The following is a 15,961-nucleotide window of genomic DNA, read 5'->3' as shown; positions in this document are numbered from 1 at the left end:
AACTCACTCGGTAGACCAGGGTGGCCTCGAACTCAGAAATCCGCCTGCCTCTGCCTCCCAGAGTGCTGGGATTACAGGCGTGCGCCACCACCGCCCGGCTCAGAACATATTTTAAATATTCCAATATATGTTCAGTAGGTGAATATTGAGCCAGCATAGTGGCACACCCTACAATATGAGCACAGAGGCAGAAGGATCATGACTTCTAGGGAACCCTGGGCTATATATTGAGACGGAGACTTCAAAAACAGAATGAGGTACTGGAGAGATGACTCAGAGGTTAAGACCACTGGCTGCTCTTCCAGAGGACTTGGGTTCAATCCCAGGATCCACAGGGAGACTCACACCTATCTCTAACTCCAGTTCCAGGGGACCCTATACCATCCTCTGACATTGGCCGGTACAGCACACATACCATGCACATACTAAGCAAGTAAACCACATAATACTATCTAAAATATAGCAAGGCAAGGTGGTAGCACAATCCCTCCCTTTTTAAAAATTTATTTATTTTTATTTTCACGATGCCCTTTGGACCCAGGTCCTCTGGAAGAGCAGCCAGTGCTCATCCCTTCAGACGCCTCCCCCAACCATGCCCTCCCTCCATTATATAATTTTATGTGTGTAGGAAGTTTGCTTACATATATGTCAGTGTATTGTGTGTATGCCTGGTGTCTGCGGAGGCCAGAAGAGGGTATCAGATCTGGAACTGGAGTTACATATGGTTGTGAACTATCATGTGGCTTCTGGGAATCAAACCTGGGTCCTCTGGAAAAACAACCAGTGCTCTTAACCCCAGAGCCTTCTCTCCAGCACCCGGTAGTATGCCCCTTTAATCCCAGTACTAGGGAGGCAGAGGTAGGGAGATCTCTTTTTAGTTTGAGGCCAGCTTGGTTTACATAGCCAGTTCCAGATTACAAAAAATGAGAGCCTCTTTCAAAATACAAAATCAGGGGCTGGAGAGATGGCTCAGTGGTTAAGAGCACTGACTGCTCTTCCGAAGGTCCTGAGTTCAAATCCCAGCAACCACATGGTGGCTCACAACCACCTGTAATGAGATCTGACGCCCTCTTCTGGCGCATCTGAAGACAGCTACAATGTACTTAGATATAATATTAAATAAATCTTAAAAAAAAAAAAGACAAAAAAATTTACAAAATCAGGATAAGTAAGTGACCCATGATCAATCTCTGGGACCCACATGGTGAGAGGAAAGAATCAACTCGTCCAGGCTGTCCTGACTTTTGGTAGGTTGCTTTCCTGAGACCAGGGCGGAAGGTTCTATTTGCGTTCTCCTGCCAAGTCCTTTGGGGAAGGCAAGCCTGGATTTGAAACAGACTTTGGCCACAATCCGGTGTGGGGGAGCGTACTCGTGGCAAAGCACAAAGACCACAATAGCGCTATGAAATGAGTATGCAGGGAAAAATTCCGGAGCACGCAAGATGTCACAGAACCATAGAGTCAAACTCCCAGATGCAGTCTATAGCTTCTGCGTCTGCGCAGGGAGTTGATGCAGCTGCGCACACGTGGTTTGGGAAGAGCCTGTACGCTCAGCTCGCACTCTAATACCATTTCCGGGTCGGATCAGAGATTTGTTTCCGGCGGCTAGGAAGTGACGTAGCTCTTCCGCTCAAGCTCCGGGTCTGAAAGTTGGGTCCCACGCGGGGTCAACATGAGGATCGAGAAGTGTTATTTCTGCTCCGGGCCGATCTACCCGGGCCACGGCATGATGTTCGTCCGCAACGACTGCAAGGTGAGGCGGCCGTGGCCCGCACGCTCCGGACGGCTGGGGGACCGGAGCGCGCGCTACTCGCGCCGGGTTCTGAGCGCCGTGGGGCGGCCTGGGCTGGACCCGGCCTCGGTTCACTGCCGGCGAGGGCTCCTCTTTGGCTGTCAGACGCACATCCCATCCGCAGGCCACCTGGGCTGCCGCAGGGTCGGAAGTCGTCGAAATTCATGCTTAAGGAGGCTTCATGCTGACGTCCAGGAACCAGTGGGAGGTGGGAGCGTCTGTAGAAGTTAATGGACAGGGTGCTTGGGCTTCATAGACTTTTGCATTGTTGTTGGAGGTGAGCTAGGAGAGAGAGCATGGAGGTTCTTTGGGGAACTAACTGGCTCCTTCGGCAGCCTTCAGTATCCCACTTCTTGAAGGTTCTATGGAATGACGTATGTAAGCTAAATCATCATGATTTGTGCCGAATGCACATGCTTTCTAGGTTTCTGACCGGGTCACACATTTAGTTATGATACTCAGCTTTCTTTGCTAGCACTTATTAACCTCAAAGCCTTACTTTTTATGTTTCTTCCAGTGACACACAGAGATTGAATAATAATAATAATGATAATAATAGTTGTTGTTACTATTTTTTGGTTTTTCGAGACAGGGTTTCTCTGTGAAGCCCTGGCTGTCCTGGAACTCACTTTGTAGACCAGGCTGGCCTCGAGCTCAGAAATCCACCTGCCTCTGCCTCCCAAGTGCTGGAATTGAAGGCGTGTGCCACCACTGCCCGGCTCGAGATTGCATTATTTTTAAAGGCATTATAGGTAACAAAGTAATGTACCCTAGCCTCTTAAAAGCGTTACTATTGATTTCAAGAACACACCGAAGTGTTAATAAGTTGAAAGTTGCTGCTGCTTTTGGGAATTAAAACAGTAAAGACTCAGACCTATGAATATGATTTTTTTTTTTTTTTTGGTTTTTTTGTTTTGTTTTGTTTGGTTTGGTTTTGGTTTTTCGAGACAGGGTTTCTCTGTGTAGCCCTGGCTGTCCTGGAACTCACTCTGTAGACCAGACTGGCCTCGAACTCAGAAATCCGCCTGCCTCTGCCTCCCAAGTGCTGGGATTAAAGGCATGCACCACCACACCCGGCTTATGAATATGATCTTTAAAGACACATCCAGCATACAGTATGGAAGCAAATCTCTGTAATCCAAGTAGGTACAAGTCTGAGGCAGGAGGATTCCAAGTTGCAGGCCAGCCTGGACTACTCAGAACAACAACAACAAAGGAATTCACCATATCTCATAGTTAATGATAGAATAGACACCGGAAATGAAAAGAAAGAATGACCTATTAGCAGTCTTATTTTTGAAAATATTTTGTGCTTTCAGCCAGAATGACAGAAGGAAGCAAATGGGATTTCAGTGTGGCTCAAAACTCACCCTCACTAGGGATGCAGGAAAGTGGTTTCGAGAATTAAACAAATGCAGAAGGTCTTTAAGGAACTTTTCTTAGAATATTTCTTCACTTAAGGCTAGTGTAAGGTATTAGTCTCTAGAGGGATTGGTGATTGCTTGTTTCAGGGTTCTTAGCCTGGTAGAGATGGTGGTATGTCACCCGTCAAACACTTGACTGCCCTTCTGTTCTGATGTTGCGTGTTTGAGTGTTGTTTTTTGCTTTACGGTATGTTTTTTTATTTTATTGTTGACTCTTCAGCTCTGCAGTATTTTAACTTGAGTGTCCTGTAGGTGTTCCGATTCTGCAAATCCAAGTGTCATAAAAACTTTAAGAAGAAGAGGAACCCACGCAAGGTTAGGTGGACTAAAGCCTTCCGTAAAGCAGCTGGCAAAGAGCTCACGGTGGTGAGTACAGCGGTGGCGGCCTGCTGTCCGGACTGCTGCTTTCTGTTTCTCTGGAAAGTCTCCTTCCTTCTCAGATGAGCCTAAAATCCTTGTTCTGTAGACTTCCGAAAAGGGAAAAACTGCCTACCCCAGGACATCGGAGTTCTTTTTGTTGTTGTTCTCCCCTCTCCCTCTCCCTCCCTTCCTTTCCCTGCCCCTCACCTTTTTCTCTCTATCTCTCTTCTGTCTCTCTCCCTCTCCCTTTCCCTTCCTCTTCCTCCCTCCCTCCCTCCTTTCCTTCCCCTCACTCCCTCTCTCTCCCATAAAATTGTTTTTGGCTTTGGCAGAGAAAAAGAAATATCATTAAATGGGTTGGGCGAAGTGGGCACCTGGGCTCTGAGGACCGGGAGGAGGCCTGCATGTCCTTGGTAGTGTTGGTATTCGGGCTGTGGGGTGCTTGGGCCCTAAAGCGGGGGGGGGGGGGGTGACAGAGCAGTAGCTGTCCTTTGCTGGAGGAAGAAGTTTTAAGTTGTGCCCCTCTGGCTGGCCTTTCCTCCTAAGCCTGTGACCTGCCTCCTTCCTGTAACTTACAGGTATAATCTATTAAACCCGTCCCTGGTCCCGGTCTCAGGGCTGTCTGGTGAACACAGGTGCGTGCTGTGTAGGATGGAAGGCCAAATTGCAATTCCTCCTTCAAAAACAATCTTCACTGTAGGTGAGGCAGCAGGAGGTCTTTAATGCCCGAGAGAGGGTACCAGTCCTCCTCCTCCCCAACCCCAGCTGCCTTACTGCTGAGGACACTGCACTGAAGAGAATCTCACATTTGTAAATGAAATAGCTAGCGTAGAGTTGATATTTTATATCTTCTGACAGCTACATTTGAAAGCAAAGGCACACCTGCAGCTTTTTCAGATGGTCTTGCAAGTCTTCCGATTAATGCTCATTAACTATCAAAATACCCCATTTGGAGGACCCAGCACCACACAGGTTATCCCCACAGGTGTGTGGTTTTCTCGATTACAGGCTCTTAGATAGAAACAATACGAATTCTTGGCATTTGACTTGATCTATGAAAAATGGTTCATATAATGGAATTTCTGCCTGTGATTCTCATCCGGAACTCAGAAATTAGGGAAGCCTTTTAGTTTGTCTGTAATTCTCACAGTTTGTGGACAGCCATTAAGGGAGGGAAGGAGGAAACGATGCTCCTTTCCCTCTGAGACTCCCTCAGAAAAGAGCTGTTTTCAGCTAGTGGAAAGCTAGTATTCTCCGGTATAACTAATATGTGTCCACTTAGGATTTTGTGCAAAGGAGACTTTTAAACCGTGCTTGCTGGCCATCTTTCCTTGTCAACCCTCTGTTCTGTCTTATAGGACAACTCATTTGAATTTGAAAAACGTAGAAACGAGCCTGTGAAATACCAACGAGAGCTGTGGAATAAAACTAGTAAGTCCTGGGGTAGCAGGGACTGTGGGCCTTCTGGGACTTTAAACTGCTGGCGTGTTATGTAAACAACAAACTTACTTTATTGCTTGGCTCTTTTTCATCTCTCGTGAATGGTCCTGTTGGTTTATGTCTTTAATTGTAAGTTGTTCAAGGTTCTTTTTAGAATTTGGCTGAATTTGGATTCCTCAGGCATTGACTGGTATAGCCATATACAAATAATGTTATTAGTAAGCTTGAAGTGTCCACCCAAAACAAAAACCACAAACTTGAAAGAATAAATACAGAGAATGTTTTAGGTGTGAGGTGAGACCTGGTTAGGAAGTAGTCAGACCCAGTATGCTAGACTGGCTGCTCCGGTCTGGTGTTTTGTGTGCCTTGCACGGTAAGATGAGACGCTGTACGGAGGTCAGTTGGTGCAGATTGCAAGGGTACATCCAATTAATATGAAGTAACAGGCCCCAAATTTGAAAGCAGCAGTGTTCAGCACGTGTGTGTGTGTGTGTGTGTGTGTGTGTGTGTGTGTGTTGCCCCTCTCCTTCCAAGTAGACAGGTATCTAGGTGTCTGCTGTGTGACTCTTAGGTTGCAGTGCTTTAGTGTGTGACAGGTCCCCCGTGCATTTGCTCCTTCCCATGGCTGCTTTCACACAGCCTTCAGCTTGCAGAGCAGACTCAGGCCCCGCCCGCCATGGAGTAGCCCTCAGTTCTTGTTCCTGTTGACTGGTTCAGGTGTTCACAGGCTCATTCCCACATCTGGGAATGCTGCTAAGAAGCAGGACCATACTGCTTTTCTTCCCTGAATGGATTCTGTTAATCTTTTGTATTGAATCCTAAAAGCAAACTTTTTGAAAGTTTCATGTAGACAGTATGGGAGTCTAACATTGTTTCCTAAACTGTTTTATGCAGTTACTAAGCCTGACTTGTGAGTACAGCTAACATCTCATACCTTTAGTTCTCTCACTAGTTTGTAGTGAATTTTTTCATTTAAGCCAAAGTCATGCTATGTATTTGAAGGGCTATGTGGATACATTTGATGACTATAATTTTTTTTTTTTGTAGTTGATGCAATGAAGAGAGTTGAAGAGATCAAACAGAAGCGCCAGGCTAAATTTATAATGAACAGGTATGTATATTTGTAGAAGAATACTTGTGAGATTTCTAGAGGCACTGGTATTTTTTTTTTTTTCCAGTTTTCTTGAGACAGGGTTTCTCTGTGTAGCCCTGGCTGTCCTGGAACTTACTCTGTAGACCAGGCTGGCCTCGAACTCAGAAATCCACCTGCCTCTGCCTCCCAAGTGCTGGGATTAAAGGCATGCGCCACCACTGCCCGGTGGCTCTGGTATTTTTAAAACCCTTTTTGTTTTGACATAACATTATACCTTAAAAAACCTCGGAAGAACAAGTGTGAGAGCACCTCAGTGTTCTCTGTATTTCCACTGTCACCGCAGCCAGCTGACACTCGAGTCCTTCTTGCTTGCTCCGTGTGCCGCAGGCTGTCCGTCCCTCGTAAGAATCTTTCCTTAAACACTGTGTGATTTCAAATGAGGAAGTGGACATGGTGCAGGACTGTCATGTGGCCAGCAGAGGCTGCTTCTGCTTCCTGAATAGTGACAGGGTCCTGTCTCTCTGGGCTCCTATACATGGACAGGCCCTGTCTTGCTTTGTCCTTCAGGTGTAAAGGTTTTGCAGAGGACATAGCTGTCAGGGACCTTGCGTACCGGTTGTTCAGAACGTTTCTCCATTAGGCTTCTCTGCCTTTCCTCATGGTGCAGTTTAGTAGATGGCATGGAAGGAAGGCCCTGCCACCATGGTGTCCTTGCTCATGTGTCCTGTCCCTGTTAACTTTGACTCTTTGGTTACAGTGTTGTCTATGGGTTTCTCCCGAACAAAGTTAGACTTGTTTTGTCCTTGATAATTGATAATGAAGAAGATTCTGGAAAAATTCCTCAGACTTGTTCTTGTTTTCAGCCTCCATCAGGGAGTCTGGTCTCAGTCAGTGTGAGATGTTCTCATGTGGGAAACAGCTCTCCTTTTCTCAGCTTTCTGACTCTCCTTCATTCCCAGCAGCACACGGGTCTGTGTCCGTGGCCTCCTGTGGTGTTCGGAGGGTGTGGCTCCTGTTGTTGTTTGTTGTGATGTTCTGTGTGGCCCACATCTGCCCAGAGGAGTCCTGGGCTCTCCACTGTGGGAGACAAGTCGTATTCCTGCTTTTAGTTCTTGGTTGTCTCCTGGCAGCACACCCTTTCCCCGTACTGGCCGGGTGAGCTCTGGCTTTAATGCCTTTATCTGTTTATTGATTCTTAAAAAAAGGTTGATTTTTATTTTGTATATACAAATGAGTATGCACTGCCTACAGAGTCAGAAAAAGGCATCAGATCTGTAACTAGAGTCACAGACAGTTGTGGGCCACCATGCGGGCCCTGGGAGAACTCAGGCTCTCTGCAACAGCAAGCAGTGCTTTTAACCACTGAGCCATTTCTCCTGACGTCTCATTGTTTTTCTTGTTTATTTTTTGTCATTTGAGACACTGTCTTACTGTATAGCTCTCTCTGGCCTGGAACTCGGAGACTCAGCTGCCTCTACTATCTTGAGTGCTGGATTAAAGGAGTATGCCCCACACCCAGCCTAAGTGTGTGTGTGTGTCATGGTGTGTGTGAACAGGGTCATGGTGAGTATGTGGTGCTCAGATCAGAGGACATCTTGAAGGAGTTGGTTCTTTATACTGGGATTGAACTCAGGCAGTTGAGCTTGGCGGCAAGTGCCTCTACCCACCGAGTCATGTGTCGCTGGCAGAAATCAGCCTAAGTCTCGTCACAGTGGAAGTCTTGGTACAGAAGCATGCTGGGGCAGCTCTCTGGCCTTTCAGAAGGAGAGCATGGATGTTTGGAGGACAGCTCAGTGTTTCTGGTGAATGTCTTATGTGTTTTAGGCTCCTGTAATGGCTGAAGAGCTAACAAAGCTACACAGCACAGAGACTGCTCTGCAAGGAGGAAGGACACACACTAGCAGTTGGGAGACTGTCTTGTGTGATAGAACTTTGCGCCTTTGCCATGGAAACAGGCTCTGCCATCAGAGTCCTCAGTCAGATGCTTGTTCTGTCAGCAGATAGTAATTGAGCCCGCCATTGCATCACACTAGGCACAATGGGTGTGGTGAACAGGTTGCTAGGGATATAAACCCTGTTTATTAGAAACTTGGACATAATTTTGACATAGATTAAGGGAGAGGCTATCTATTGGTAAGGGCTCAAGGGTGACTTTGCCTTAGCTTATGGATAAACATACGGTTTGGAATCCAGCTGGTTCCTTGTTGACTTGTAGCAGTTGTTGCCGAGTGGGAGGCGGAGAATAGGGAGGAGCAGAAGGGTGGCCAGCCTTTGCGTCCTCACCCGGGCCAGTGCCCCATGCAGCCAGTGCCCCATGCAGCCAGTGGCATTAGTGAATGCAGAAGCTGGGGTGGGAGTTAAAGTCTCAGAAGTTTGGTCACTCAAGTGTGCCTTTGATGCATTATATCACAGGTTGAAGAAAAACAAAGAGCTGCAGAAGGTTCAGGACATCAAGGAGGTCAAGCAGAACATCCATCTTATCCGGGCTCCTCTCGCAGGTGAGTGGAGAGACAGGAGTGGACGTTGTGGTTGTGTGAGCGTGTGTGAGCTCATGCTCCAAATGTGCCTTGGTGGCACTGTCTGTAATGTGCCGCTCGCTCAGTGGCTCCCCTCGCTCAGTGGCTCTCCTCGCTCAGTGGCTCTCCTCGCTCAGTGGCTCCCCTCGCTCAGTGACTCCCCTCGCTCAGTGGCTCCCCGCTGTGGAGGCTGTGGCTTACCGGGTTTTCCTTTCATTCTTCCACACATGCCCTTTTAAGTTGAACAAAATTATTTGTGCAATAATTGCATAGGTGATGTTTGCCTCATACTTTTGATTAAAAGACACTTCATGTTATCGGCTCTCAACCTTGGGTTTGTTTTGGAATAATCTGGGGAACTTCAAGTATAAACACAAAAAAGCCCAGGTCCTCTGTAGCTCTCCAGGTGATCCTGGTACCATATTCCAGGGGCACTTTGTAATAAAACCTTCCGTTTGTTATAGTTGGGCACAGGTTTTTTTCTAGTCTTTTGTGTAGCCAGGAGCAAATATAATCTTGTACAGAATTGATTCTTTCTTAATGCAGATTACTTAAAGGGAGAGAGAAATTGACTAAATTTTAGTAAAGGCAAACTCTGTAATTAGGTCTTGATTGGATTTGTGTGAAGGAACTACCTCAGTCATGTTTGTAGTTAATTCCATCAAAACAACTAGACCAAACCCTGGGGTGTTTGTCTCTGATGCATGTGATGCAGAGCCCAGAAAGAGCAGAGACTCTGCTTCCTTTAGTTCTCAGTCTTCTGGTCCAGTGATGGAGGAGGGCATGTGGATCTCTCTGGGTCCTCACAGTTCAACAGGGTTTGCAGAGGTTTGAAATGATGCATTTGTAGAATGCTTTGTGCATTCCTAATACATGGCTGAGTTTGTCTAGTATTCCTAACTTTTAGAAATGGCTACTACTGTAGGGCAGTCAGGATGCTTTGTAGAATGCTGGAATTAATTTTGTAGATTCATTCTTAAGTTCCTGTGGTTTACATTTTTGAAGATCTCACACATGAGCACTGTATTTACGTTGCATCTTCTGCGTCTTTTAAAGGCAAAGGAAAGCAGCTGGAGGAGAAAATGGTGCAGCAGTTACAGGAGGATGTGGACATGGAGGAGGCTTCCTAACAGTGCTGTCCGCAACCAGCCCCGTGCACACTGGAGTCGAGTGGAGACTGTCGGCCCCTGAGTTATTGATTGGTTCTATAAGGTCCCTCAGACAAGGGTGATTCAGCGTGCTTCCCCCTGAAACATTGCAGCCTGTGAAAGCATCTCCTTGTGGGTGTCAGGTCTCGGCTCAGCATGCTGCTTCACTGTGTTATGCTCATGGAAACAGGAAAATGTTTGTGTAGATGAAGATATGAACTGTGGACATAACGTGCTTGAGCCAACCATCTTCCAGTGTGAAATTTGAAATGATGTAATATTTTCCTACATTGGATAGTCTGTTTATTAGGGTTATTGAAATGGAGGTCACACAAGGAACTGACTGTTCTCATGTCTACCCGAGTCTCTTTGTTTAGTAACTTTTTAGAGTTGCATAATGGCAGCACACAGCACAGCTGGATTATGTGGGGCTGTCTGCCCTGCTTCACCCGTGATGGTGGAGGTGGGCCGGGGCGATGGACTGCCTGAGGGCACCTTGCTAGTTTTGCTTTGGAGAATGCTCAGTTCAGGTCGTGACATCTGTCCTGAAAGCTGCTCCTTTCCTTCCAGCCTAGCAGTGATCTAGAAGCAGAAGAATCTTGGCGCCTTTCAAAGTTTAGTGTGTGCTTTTCTTTCCTTTTTCTTGTTCACTCCCCTCCCCTCCCCCTCCCCCTCCTCCCTCCCTCTCTCTCCTTCCTTCCTTCCTTCCTTCCTTCCTTCCTTCCTTCCTTCCTTCCTTCCTTCCTTCCTCTTTTTTTCTTTCTTGAGACAGGATCTCTTTGTGTAGTGCTGGCTGTCCTGAAAGTCACTCTGTAGACCAGGCTGCTTGGAACTCCCAAAGATCCACCTGCCCCTGCCTTCTAAGTTCTGGGGTTAAAGGCGTGAGCACACCATCATATCCAGCAGTTTTGATTTTTTTCAAGCCTTAAAAAAAAACAACCAAAAAGAAACTCTGGCTTTTGGAAAGTAGACTTTATGGATAGAATGCTAACTATTATTTGTACATAAATAAAGCCCTTTCTAAAGTAAATGCCTGCATATCTCGTATTTAAAGGTCCTGAACAAAGGTGCGTGCCTGTTCCTTTGATGAGCTTCTGCACACACTGTAAGTAGGAGGTATAGTTAGTTTCAGGGAAACGTGCTTCATACTTCTTGGTAGTTTTTGTATTATGATTATGTTAAGAATGTTAAGCTTTAGCTGGGCAGTGGTGGCACACGCCTGTAATCCCAGCAGTCGGTGAGGCAGAGGCAGGCGGATTTCTGAGTTCTAGGCCAGCCTGGTCTATAGATCGAGTTCAGGACAGCCAGGGCTACACAGTGAAACCCTGTGTGGTTGGAGGTGGAGAACATCTAGAGCTGGAGCAGGAGCTACACAGCAGGGACCTTGTCTCAAACCCCCTCGCCCCAATTTAAGCTTGTATAGAGTTTTATAGGGCATTTAGAATAAATTATACAGTTTTAGGATTATATTTTTACAAAGTAATGCCAAATCTTATTTATTTTTTTTGAAGCAGGTCTTGTAGGCGTACTTTTTGGGCTATTTTATTGGGTTCTTACACCTCTACCTTCCTTCCAAACCCTCAACACTAGGTAGGAGAGAAAGTTTAGAGGGGATAGGGGGTATAGACTCTCCTATCTGCTAGTTAGGGTTGTAGAGTAACAACCTTGTTACTTGGGGCAAGACGCTTTGTTTGTCTTTAGTTTCTTCCCATCTCTTTGCCCATGACCACTTGACAAACCACAATGAAGGAAGGAGCAGTAACCTCTTTGGAGCCGGCAGTGGTGGCACATGCCTTTATTCCCAGCACTTGGGAGGCAGAGGCAGGCGGATTTCTGAGTTTGAGGCCAGCCTGGTCTACAAAGTGAATTCCAGGTCAGCCAGGGCTACACAGAGAAACCCTGTCTCGAGAAAACCAAAAAAAAAAAAAAAAAAAAAAAAAAAAATTAGCCTTGGAGTGTCCCACCCTCTCCAGGCTCTGGCATTTATACCCTCTCAGAAGTTCCCAGAATTCCAAATGTCACACAGTCACAGGAACTGTCTGCAGCTGGCAAAACCACGCCCCTGCTAGAGCACAAGGCTAGTCATAGCTGCTGTGAAGCTGGCTTTTATCCCACACTGTTGGGGAACCCGCTGAACAAAAAAAAAAGGGAGAAGGGAGACTCCCTTCTTAGGGGCAGTCCCTGTTTTGCCTCTGGAGAGTGTCCGTGTCTGGAGAAAGTAGTCTTCAGACACCCCAGAAGAGGGCATCAGATCCCATTACAGATGACTATGAGCCACCATGTGTGGATTTGAACTCAGGACCTCTGGAAGAGCAGTCAGTGCTCTTAACCGCTGAGCCATCTCTCCAGTCTGGCCTTTCACTCTTGATAAGTAAGTTGAACTGTGTAAATTCAAGGCTTCTAGAGATGTAGAGTTGTAAGCATAAGAAGGCAAACACTCAACTAGTTCAGAAATGTTCACTAGAAACTATCTCGAATGATCTTTTATGTTCTATTTTAAAAGATTTATTTTATTTATATATGTATGTCTGTATACATAGAGGGTGCTGGAACCCCTGGAACTAGAGGTACAGACTGGTGCACTGCTATGTGGGTGCTGGGGATGGAAACTGGGTGCTCTGCAAGAACGGCCAGTGCTTTTAACTGATGATGCCTCTGCAGCCCTGCCTTGTGTTATTGATAAGGAATGGGGGTAGGGGGAGGAATTCTGATCGCCATTAATAATGTGAATAAGGACAGTGGTCTGTGAGGAGAAAGCAGTTTTTTCAGGACACGCTGTGCTTTTGTTTGTTTTATTATGAGTATGTTTTTAAAATGGTAGTGTTGGGCACCAAGCTTTCTACCTTGCTAACTTGGGAGCTTGCTGCTTTGCCTTGAGAGCAGTTGGTTGGAGAAACTGAACAGAAGAACTGAGATGTGTTCAATGAAAATCATTTCACATGAAGTATTTCTTTCAAAAAATTTATTTTTACATTTGCTTAAAGATTGTATGTGTATGGATGTTTTGCCTGCATGTATGTCAGTGTACCACATGCATGCGGTACCCACAGAAGACAGAAGAGGGCATCATATCCCTGGAACTGAGAAATCAAACCCTCTATCGCCTGGGCAGGCAGCCAGTGCTCTAACTACTGAGCCATCTCTCCTGGCCCCTGAGAAAAAGAACTTTGATCAGGTAAGTACTGGCGTGTAGCTTTGAGCTCTGTCCTCACTGGCACAGGGGTGTGGCTGGGTGTGTAGCTGGTGCTGAGGAAGAGAGTACCAGGAGGAAGTGAGATGTTTTGAGGTTGTTGAAGTGGTTGATGGAGGTGGGCACTTGGAGGTTGGTGGTCGGTCATCTGTGACTGGTGTTCTGAGGCAGCACATGCCGTGACGTGAAGGCTTTGGGGAGCCAGTCTAGGTATCTGGAGAATTCCAAATTTTCTCAACACTCCTTTTCATTTTTGAGCAGTTTCAATTCAGTACTCATTAATTTAGGAATGTTTGCTGCTGTGCTGTGTGTAAGATTGTGTTTGATCTGGTTTGTTGAAGCTAAGAAAGTCACTGGAAGGTATGCTAGCTGGAGTTCATGTCTTTTTTATTTCTTCCTCTGGTTTTTCATAGATGGTAACCCTGGCTGTCCTAGAACTCACTCTGTAGACCAGGCTGGCCTGGAATTCACCCAGATCCGCTTGCCTCTGTCTCTAAAGTGCTGGGATCAAAGGTGTGTGCCACCACCTCCAGGCTGTGCTTCATGCCTTACAGGACAATTTAAATCTACAACACAAGTTGCTGGGTGCTCCTATGAGGGACTTCTTTGATGATTTGAAATGGGAAGCCGGCCACAGCAGCCCATATCAAAGGGAGGATGTGGGAGAAGGAAACTTCTTCTTCTTGCCTTCACTTCTGGCAAAACTTCATTGTGTTGCCGCATCATTAGACCACTGCTCTCCCGGTCCTCCAGTGCTCAGGTCAGACTGCTGAGACATCTGCCTCATGGACTGAACAACCAGGGTGCTGGCCTCTAGTTCGAGACAGCTAGTGTTGGGATGCCTGGACTATAATGTAAGCCAGTCTAATGAGCCTCCTTATAACATACACATTCATTCTCTTTATTCTGTTCTATAGAGAACCCGAGTAACAGCCCTTGGAATGGATGCGAAGTCATTAGACGTTAAGACTCTGTTATGGCTTCAAGTGTGTCCTCCCCAAAAGTCCTTGCTGGGAATGTAGCAGCCAGTTTAACAGTATTAGGCGGGGCTTAGCTGGAATTGTTTGCAGCCAGGAAGTTGAGCTCTTGCCCACCCACATTCAGCCGTGGTAAGATGTAGCATGAGCGTGGTGGCGCACGTCTGTAATCCCAGCACTTTGGGAGGCAGAGGCAGGCGGATTTCTGAGTTTGAGGCCAACCTGGTCTACAGAGTGAGTTCCAGGACAGCCAGGGCTACACAGAGAAACCCTGTCTCGAAAAAACCAAATCCAAAAACAAAACAAAACAAAAAAAAGTTGCAGCATGAGGACCGTGAGTGCAGGCAACTCTTTGACCTCCAATTCCCAGCCTCCAGATCTGTAAAGCAGTTACATGCTTTTTATAAACAATCCTTTCTCAGGCATCCTGTTAACCATAGCACAAAGTATACTAAGACAGCCCAGAAGTTTGGGTCAAAACAGTTGAGGCTGTGCTACATACAGTGGTGTTCGAGTGGCCTTGAAGCTGCAGTTGGTTGATTGCGCCTTGGAACTGCCTGGCACAGATTTCTGTTCCTGGAGCCTGGGTCCTTCTTACTAGAGAGCAGTGCAATAGGTGTGTCTGTAACTGGAGCCCAGGTGTTAGTGGTTTCAAGAACCAAGTGATTCTGATGCCTTCCAGAGGAGAGCATTTAAAATTTCTTGTTTTCGTAATTTATGGGAACAGAGCTTTCTTAGGAGGCACCTTGCTAAGGACTCTGTTTCTTTGCAATATTAAGGAGCTCACTGGAATAATGGGAACAGTTTTTGCGTGCTGCTGGGATAATGATAGCAGCAGTTACATAATTTTCCTGCTAACTCCACCAGGGAGGCTGATGGATGTTTCTTGGCTTTTAAGATGAACTGTGGTCCAAAGGCAATCATGTCCTTTTTGGTTTTTTGGATTTGTTTTTTTTCAAGACAGGGTTTCTCTGTATAGCCCTGGCTGTCCTGGAACTCACTCTGTAGACCAGGTTGGCCTGGAACTCAGAAATCCGTCTGCCTCTGCTTCCCAGAGTGCTGAGATTACAGGTGTGTGCCACCACCGCCCGGCTAATCATGTCCATTTTTAATTGGGGTTTGATTAGTATTTTGTTTGGGCGGATATGAGCAGGAGGATTTTGTGGTCCATTTGTTGCACTCTGTATATTTCATCTTTAATTCGCTTGTTTCGGAAAGGCCTGGTTAAGACACCTGCTTGAGCATTCGTCACAGCTCTGCCTTCCTCTTGATGGACACGCCATGGTATAGCTTGTCATATACATAACAAACTTACCCAACTCCGAGGAGAGGTGAGGTAGATATGTGTGTGGAAGGCATAGTGGTTTTTACCTAGAAGAGTCTTACGCCCCCTGCAGCTGAGCAGTAGCAGAGAGCGTGGGGAACCGTCTCAGATCTGTTTTGTTACCTCAGTGTGCTTTTCGAAGGGACACCAGGATTCAGGGTTCACTAATTATAGCTGGGTGGACAGAGTGAATTCAGATAAATGATTCAGCCTCAGGTCAGACAGCCTCCACAGAACCTCAGTGAGCTGAATCTTTGTCTTGAGATGATCATCACAGCAGCCTTTTTTTTTCTCATTGCTGGTTCTTCCAGGGAAAGCAGCTGTATAACCCCCACAAGCTACCCAGTGCTTCCTGCCCCACTGCTACCAAAGCCTCTTCCTGAAACTGCACTGCGCTGATGTGTGCAGGTCTTGGGCTTTTACATATTCTCTTCCTTTTAAAAGATTTATTTGTATTTTTAAATTATGTGTGTATGTCTGTGTATCTATGTGCACATGATAGCAGTGTCCTTGGGAGCTAGAAACTATGAGTCAGAACTCCTAGAGTTGAAGTTACAGGCAGTTGTGAGCTACCGTGTTGATACTGGGAACCAAACCCAGCTCCTGCAAGCTATCCGTTAGCCTCTGTCACATCTCTTTAACACTCTTCCTTGTTTGGGGGAGGCAGAATTTATTTATTTCTAGTCTGTTACTCAAG

The 15,961-nt window shown here is 46.3% G+C and overlaps 1 protein-coding gene across 1 annotated transcript; it reads left to right on the top strand.

Moving 5' to 3' along the window:
- The first annotated feature begins 1,606 nt into the window (after positions 1 to 1,606).
- On the top strand, positions 1,607 to 10,803 carry Rsl24d1 (ribosomal L24 domain containing 1). The gene is made up of 6 exons (XM_052187809.1): positions 1,607 to 1,753; positions 3,469 to 3,582; positions 4,935 to 5,007; positions 6,064 to 6,127; positions 8,522 to 8,607; positions 9,682 to 10,803. The coding sequence occupies exons 1-6, from the start codon at positions 1,673 to 1,675 to the stop codon at positions 9,753 to 9,755; spliced, it is 492 nt and encodes a 163-aa protein (XP_052043769.1). The 5' UTR covers positions 1,607 to 1,672; the 3' UTR covers positions 9,756 to 10,803.
- Positions 10,804 to 15,961: the final 5,158 nt, after the last annotated feature.

Source organism: Apodemus sylvaticus, chromosome 7 (assembly GCF_947179515.1).
Source record: "Apodemus sylvaticus chromosome 7, mApoSyl1.1, whole genome shotgun sequence".
Classification (NCBI taxonomy): Eukaryota; Metazoa; Chordata; class Mammalia; order Rodentia; family Muridae; genus Apodemus; species Apodemus sylvaticus.
Note: the sequence above shows the minus strand (reverse complement) of the source record. Positions and strands in the feature narration are given on the sequence as shown.

Bases quoted from the DNA above. Each gene is read 5' to 3' on its own strand.
- Rsl24d1 (XM_052187809.1), top strand. From the start codon at position 1,673: ATGAGGATCGAGAAGTGTTATTTCTGCTCCGGGCCGATCTACCCGGGC. The intron at 3,583-4,934 runs GTGAGTACAGCG...TCTGTCTTATAG, and splicing joins CTGGCAAAGAGCTCACGGTG to GACAACTCATTTGAATTTGA. The intron at 8,608-9,681 runs GTGAGTGGAGAG...CGTCTTTTAAAG, and splicing joins TATCCGGGCTCCTCTCGCAG to GCAAAGGAAAGCAGCTGGAG.